Source organism: Polistes fuscatus, unplaced genomic scaffold, assembly GCF_010416935.1.
Source record: "Polistes fuscatus isolate 324 unplaced genomic scaffold, CU_Pfus_HIC Scaffold6, whole genome shotgun sequence".
In the NCBI taxonomy this organism is placed as follows: Eukaryota; Metazoa; Arthropoda; class Insecta; order Hymenoptera; family Vespidae; genus Polistes; species Polistes fuscatus.
In genome coordinates, this window is record NW_025113140.1 from 4,495,026 (window position 1) to 4,502,882 (window position 7,857).

Consider the following 7,857-nt stretch of genomic DNA (forward strand, 5'->3'; position numbering starts at 1 on the left):
TCTCATTCTATCTTTACTTACTTCTTTCTTTCTTTCTTTCTTTCTTTCCGTCACGTTTCCTCTCGATTTGCCGAGCCAGATCAACGAGCACAAACCAAGCACACGTGACTCGCAAACGATTTGTCCCCCCTGGCCACGAGGACGAGTTCCTTCGAGCTTGATTCTTCCCCTTTCCTCCTCACCTCAATCCCCCCTCCCGCCACTTCCACGCAACTCAGACTTACCACTCTCCCCTTCTCACCCCTCCCCCTCTTCCCGCGGACCCATTTGTTTCTTCTCTTTTCATCTTCCTTTTCTTCTTCTTACCCGAGGTACGCTTATCGAGACAAGAAGTATTCGATTTATATTTTCACTCTACCTACCTGGAATGGGGCGTGTGCGTTTCTTTAAGTATGTGTGTGTGTATAAATTTAATACGTATCACATATAAGAGCAGAGAAAAGTTAAACTAGTTTTCGGTATTTTTCAAGCGTACGGGTATAAAGGAGAAATTCAATGTCTATCGATCCGTCATTAGTCGTCGAACTCTGGTGCTGATCTCAATCCTATAATATAGAAAGGTGTGGGTAAATAAGGGTTGGTTAATAAAAGATCATTATACGATCTTTGATCGTATGGAAGAGATCTTACTCTATATCGAGGTGTTCCTTGTTTATTTTATCGATTGTTTTATATTGACCGTTGTTACACACTTTTGCTATGATGGGATTACTGGTTGGTATTTTTATGTCTTTCGTAAAAAACAAAATCCTCGTCACATTTTGTTCGTAACTTTTTTTTTCCAATTGTTTATTCGAATTTGTAATATTCATACGATCTGCGCGTGTGTTTTTTTTTTCGTTTTGAATTGGGCCCCAAGTTTTGCTGAATAAAATTATTGTTATTAAGATCATACATAAAGTTATAGGTTTCGTTTTTTGGGCATGCAAATTTAAATGATATTATTTGTAACACTCGTTATTCAATAAAATAAATAAAATATTATGAATTTTTGTGTGTTATTTTCTTTTTTTTAAATCAAATCTTTAAACAAATTGATTCGATTTTGAGATCATCGAGGGATTATTCAATTTCTGCATAACTTGGCCCAATTAAGGCACTGCGTAACAAATTTGTTAAAATTTCGAGTTTATTTTGTTTCTTGCGTTTAATTAGAGTATAGGAAAAAAGAAAAAAATAAAACAAAAAATCTATTAAATAACCATTGCTACTTTTTGTTCTCAGATACTCCTGTTATTCCCGTTGGCATTTGGGCAGAGCCATCAAAAAAGCAACGATCCAAACAACGAGCCCTTTTTACCAATATTCCCAGTATACCCTTACAATCCTAAATTAATGAAAAGGGGAGTTGACAAAGAAACGGAAACACAATTGAGTGCGGAACTATATGCACCGAAAGTGGATGCTAGAGATTCTTATACGCCAAACTACGGTAGTAATTATCAAAGAGATCCTTATTATCCAAATTACGATCCTTATCCGAAAACCACATTCTCATCATCATCATCATCATCTTCCTCAGCTTATTCCCCTTATTATACTAATAATCCACAGACAACAACTGCTTCCTATTCAACATTACCTTATAACGTTTACAATACTTATACAAATCCCTACGCTTCTTCTACATCGCATTCTTCAATCCCATCAACAGCTTATTCACCCTCATCCTATTCCACTACTGCTTATCCACCTTCTTATACCTCTAACCCTTACACTGCTGGTCCATCAGCTTACCAAGCACCACCATACGTACCTGTTTCAAGTTACTATTATCAGCAACCTTATTATTATCCTTCTTATTATGCTCCAGCTCTTTATCCACCCCCACCACCACCACCACCACTTCCATATCCTGATTACTCTAAGGATTCTGGTTCGGATAATAAGGAAAGCTATGAGAAGGATTCAAGTAAGAATAAGAAATCTAAATCTAAAAACGAGGATAAAAATCAGGACTCTTCTGATAACGAATACGTAGATAATGGAAATTATATTTCTACCAATTCTAAAGATCTTGATAGTCAATCCAGTAGTTACAAGGCTACCAGTCCATACAATCAATTGGAACAAACGAACAACGACGCTCGAGAACAAAATTCTGGATCTGGAGCGTACAAAATAATCAAACTTGGCACACAACCTAGTGATACTGAATACTCTATTGCAGCAACTTATGCTAAAACTCAGCAATTGGAACAACTGATGAGACAAACCTTGGCTAAATTATTAGCTGAAAATGCAGCAAGGCAGGTTATTCGATATCCCACTTATGATACAAAACAAAATTTGTTGGTTAAAGCGAGCGAAGTTTCTTATGGGGGTTTGGGTGATTACGATACCAGAAATACACAAACGTTTGTTACTGCGTCCAATCCAATCGCTAAGAATGGTTTAAGTTATGCCATTAATTCTAACAATCTTGGAAACATTAATTCAGGATCAATTCTTCCTCGTTCAGTATTTCAAAACCCTTTAACAAGAAGTGTCAAATATTCTGAAGATCAGTATCATCGTAAACCAGTAACCGTAGTGACTTTACAACAATCTCAAGGAAGTTATATTCCACCTAACAAATCCATTAAATCGCAAGTCTCCACACAATCGTCCAGTTACGATGGATACGAGAACGAAGATAAAATAGCCAATCATAATTATGACAGTACTTTGGATAGTAGCGAAGGAAAACAGGAACAAGATTATGATCAGGGTCAAACAGCAACTTCTTATAGAAATCCAAATTATGTTACCGTACAAACACCACAATCGTACAGCTATCAATATGCCAGTTATCATCCTCAACAAACAACAAATCAACAAGGAAGTCAAGAATACGATGATGATGGCACGACTGATGGTGAATTTGGTGCGAAAAAAAGTAACAAAGGGTAATCATTATTTTCTATTTTTCAATCTAAGTTTCTAAGTTTTAAGAATATTATTTTAGAAATTGGTTAAAACGAGTACAAAACAATGTATTATCGTTTGAGGATACAAAATCGTTGTTGTTTCATTGGATATATTAATACGAAAGAAAAAAATCTCATGTAAAAGGATTTTACTGTTTTAGAAAAAAACCAGAAGTAATTATAACTTTCTTTATCGATTATTTATCAAATAGAATTAATAATTTAATTGAATGAACACACAATTCGCATACGTTTAGGTATAAATCATTTACTATATTGATTTTTTCCCCTTATTATTGTTGGTCGTAGAGATTTATTAACGTGACAACAGTGTTTTTCTGAGAGAAATAAGTTTTTTGTGTTTAATTAAAAGAAACGAGGCTCGTCATTCGCATAGATTTGTGTTTGTATTGATAAAAATGAATGATTTATGAAATTGTCTTTAAAAAATATCGATTTTTATATATCGGTAGAGGCTTATTTGAGACTGCATTTTCAGATTCGCGTTTTACGTTGATCTATAACCGACTGTTATTCCTATTTATGTGCCTTCGATGTTTGTTGATTTATGTATAAGTTTTGTTTTTATTTCATAGTCATTAGTAATAAATCATTTGTTACCATTCTCGTTGTTTCCTTCGTTCCTTTTGTTCCTTTTTGTTTCGTTTCTCTTTTATTCATTATATGACCATTTTATTTCGTTCCTTTTTAATTTAATAATCAGATTACTCGACAAAAAAGTAGGTAAGGATTGTAATTAAATCACTTGTCTGAGTTTGGATAAAAATATTTTTCAAATGAAGGGTACTTAAATTTTTATACAGAATATGTAACAAATTTTTAAATAAAATTATTTTTAAGATTAACTTTAATAAATAATATTTAGCCTCTCAATTTGAAAAGCTTTTGTTAGAATAATTGTTTGTTCTAAAATGCAGTGTTTTTGGAATACAAATTTTTAATGCTATATTTTAAGAGATTTAAATATTATAACACAATATTATTATACTACAGTATTTAGTATAACTGAATTACCAAAAAAAAAAGAAATAATATTAAAAATTACTTACAAGACATACAGATATAAGATCTAATAAATATGAATACGTTCTAATATCTTTAAAACGTCTTGCTATAAAATTTATATTGTATTATAAAAGGTCAAAGGTAAGACTAAAAATGTTGTTAATATTAATAAAAAATAAAGAAAATGTAAAATATAATAAATCAATGTCTATAAGTGAGAGTAGTCATGGTAACGTAGAAAGAAGAAGAAAGGAAGAGATCTGGATCATAGGAATTGATCGTTAATTCGCATGGGTGCGGCTTAGTATAACAGAAGAATATGGAAAGTGGAAGTGAGACCGTTGTAAACCGTTCCGGTAGAATGTGTAGATCATCTAGAATGTATATTACATTGTACATATATCATGGCAGGCAGGTGAGTGAGAACGCCAGCCTTTCCTTCGTTATGTTGAATATTTTTTTCTTCTTCCTTTATTTTCTGCACATTCTCAAGTGGAGCGAGTTTAACCTACTGGTAGGTTTTAAATAAAGTTGGATGGACCAAGCCTCTTACTTTCTCGGCTACTGCTATGTTGAACCTCATCTCGATCTCGTGTAAACGTCTCCACATATAGGGTGTTCATACTTTTACCCACAATGATTAATTAAATTCCAACAATTAAAATCAGAAAAAAAGTATTGTACAAATTTGAACTGTTTTATCAGCACCTGTTCACAAAATTCTATCTATAAAAGTTAGTTTTAATTATGAACATCTCAACAAGTAAAAATCTAGTTTTAATTCACATTTAAGAAAAAAAAGAAAAAAAAACAATACTCGAATATAATTTTACTATTTTCCATTTTAAAAAGAATAATTTTGAATAGAATATTTTTTCAGTCTAATTTTACCTGCTGTATTATTTCATGTAATTATATTAATATAATATTTTATGATTGTTATATAAAAAAACAAAAAATAAAGTTAGTACACCCTGTATGTATGCAACCAACTCGAAAGCTTCTTTTTCAGTTATTATTCCTCCCTATTCACGAACAGAGCCAATCAAAAGACGTTAAATAGATCCAACCGATCCTGTTGGTCGTTCGTTACGATCGAATCGGAGAAAGTGAAAATTTCTTCCGAAGTATCAAGCCGTGAATTTCTTTTGTATGCGTAAGGACCATCGACGAACTCTTAACACAAGGAAATAGTATGCTTCAGTTCGTTATCGTTTAACGAACCTTTTACCATTACATCCCATATAGGATCTGTATCAGGATATGTAAATCACAACTAGCTAACTATTATTCACTTTTGCTTCTTTCGTACAATATGTTGTACCTTTTTATTTGTCTTTTCATTTTTATGAAACGTTTGAACAATCGATAAATATCGCTATCTGTTGATTTTTTTTTTTATTTCATTCAACAGTTTTCAAAACTTTGTAGTAAAATTTAAATTCTTTTTTTTGGATCGACAGATCGATCGATTCCTGAACGATTCAAAACTTTGTGTTTTGTTTGGTTTCATATTACCACTACTATTACTATTTTACATTTGTATACTTAATACAAATTTATCAATTTTTAGAGAGAGTATTGTTATATACGGTTATATTTCTTTGAAACAAAAATATATAAATGTAGTTCAATAAAAGCTTCGATAGTTACGGAAATATCAAATTCATGGAAGCACTATCAGGATATTCGTACAAACTACAATCAGAATATTATATCTATTTCAGTTCTATAAAATAAAAAAATATGAAAATAATTAAATAAGAGCTTCGACGATTCTAAAAAATTATTTTTTTGTCTAATATCAGATTCTTCCATACATCCAAAAAAACATTTGCAAAAATCGGAATATTGTTTAGATTCTTTTATGGTTTGAAAAATCATATAAATAGTTCGATTAAGTGTCAGGCCTTTATGTATCCCTTTTCTCTTGTTCCTTTCTTAATTATATTATTCTTTAAAAAAAATAGTAATCTGGAAAAGAGTGAAAAGTTCGCGATCGTTTCTAAAGTTCTTCCAATTTTGTATGTTACGGTAAAGATTTGAGAAAGTTTCCGTGATTAATCGATGCTAATTTGGAACGTTACAATTCATATGGAAGATTTTTAACATATACCCATAATTCTGAGATAGAAAGTGGAGGGTCAGTTTTGAATTTATTGATTTCCCCTATATCTTTGCCCCAAGGCTTTTCTTACCTGACAAATAAAAAAGACAAAAAAAAAAAGAAAGAATAATAGGAAAAAAAAACCTAAATCTTTTATGGGAAGGGGGTTCATCGATTTATTTCCTTCACGCAGGTCCGAAAATAATCATTTTGACCGTCACCATAGAGAGTGGTATTCCGATCACGAGGCCTCCTTTCCTTCATACCTTTCCTTTACCTTTCATTTCGCACCTCCATAGAAGTACAACTATCGATTTTTTATCTGACACAAGAAGACAAGCATTTTCTTTATTCCATTTCTTCAAAGATTTCAGTTAAAACTCGACAGACTTTAACTTTCAAATCGTGTCAATGTTAACAGTTCCGCACTGATTATTTGTCTATGTCACGATCACGTTTAAACGATTATTTGCCTAATACCAGTACTATTATGATGATGATAATGTATATATGTATTATTTCTAACGTTTTGATTATATCATTTCAAATACGGTATCTACTTTTAATTAGACACTAATCTTTTCATTTACATTCAATCAAGTATTATAAATAAATTAAAATTAAGCTACTTTCAAATTTTTATTCCGATAATTGTTATTAATATTTAAAAGTTATAAGTATATATTTTATTTATGTAAATAATTTTTCTTGTAAAAGAAGTAATAATTTTTGTTATATAATACAAGATTTAATATTAAATTTGACATTTGTTTAAAATTTAATCTACAAAATTTAATTATGATAATAAACTATATTGAAGTAAATATTATTTTTTCGAAAGATTAAATAATTAACAGCAATCACGCATACACATTTATTATAAGAAAAGTATTAATAATATCGTAAAACAATGAGATATCTATTACTATTGTTTAAAGAAAGTAGATATCGACTTGTTCGGTCTATTTCATTCAATAAGACACGAAATTACTTGGAATTGTATTATCGGAATAGTAATTTTCGACAAAACACATAATGGAATACTTCCATGTTATAAAATTACAATCGATCTTAGAGTTATATATATCTTAAACAAAATATAAAATTACTAAGAAAACAAAAACCTCTTTTTATCATTCTTATTCCAATTTATTAATAGCATAAATAAATCTAATCAAAATTATATTTAATTTAGTAATACGTACAAATATATATAATACTTATAAGTATGGAAACACCGGTACTCGTTTAATTACCAAGTTAATGAATTGAATAGCTCTAGCGGAATAATTAGAATAGTTTTATACGGTAAAAGACATTTTAAGTACGATTTAAACGAAGATTATGTCAAAGAATAAAAAATATAGCACCGTTAGTTTAAAATCGATTTGTTTCATTGATCACTGTTCCATATAATTAAAAAGAAGAAGAAGAAAAAAAAAAGAATAAGATACGACCGTATAAAATCGGCATAAGATTGTAAAACGATCGCGTGTTGGTAATCGTTTTGACCGTACTTCTTCCGTGCTCACGGAATAATTACAGATGATTCTAAAATCTCGAATTTTCGTTCTAACTTTACATAATTGTATTTTATTATTATTATATGCTCTGATTTTACTAAGCTAAATTATCGAAATTAGATTCAGAGAAGAGAAGATCGCGAAAGTGAGAGATGTTGTTGGGTATCGTTATGAAAACGATCTTATTCAATCTCCTTTCTATTTCTTTTTCGTATGTGTCTCACTAATCCTGTTATTTTATTCGAACCTGATATTCATCACTATATATATGTATATACATTAACTTGAGAAT

General features: G+C 30.5%; 1 protein-coding gene across 1 annotated transcript; it reads left to right on the forward strand.

Annotated features, from left to right (window-relative positions):
* Window positions 1-702: 702 nt before the first annotated feature.
* On the forward strand, window positions 703-2,892 carry LOC122523247 (fidgetin-like). Its single transcript, XM_043644906.1, has 2 exons — window positions 703-714; window positions 1,225-2,892. Exons 1-2 carry the CDS (start codon window positions 703-705, stop codon window positions 2,890-2,892), a joined length of 1,680 nt encoding a protein of 559 aa, XP_043500841.1.
* Window positions 2,893-7,857: the final 4,965 nt, after the last annotated feature.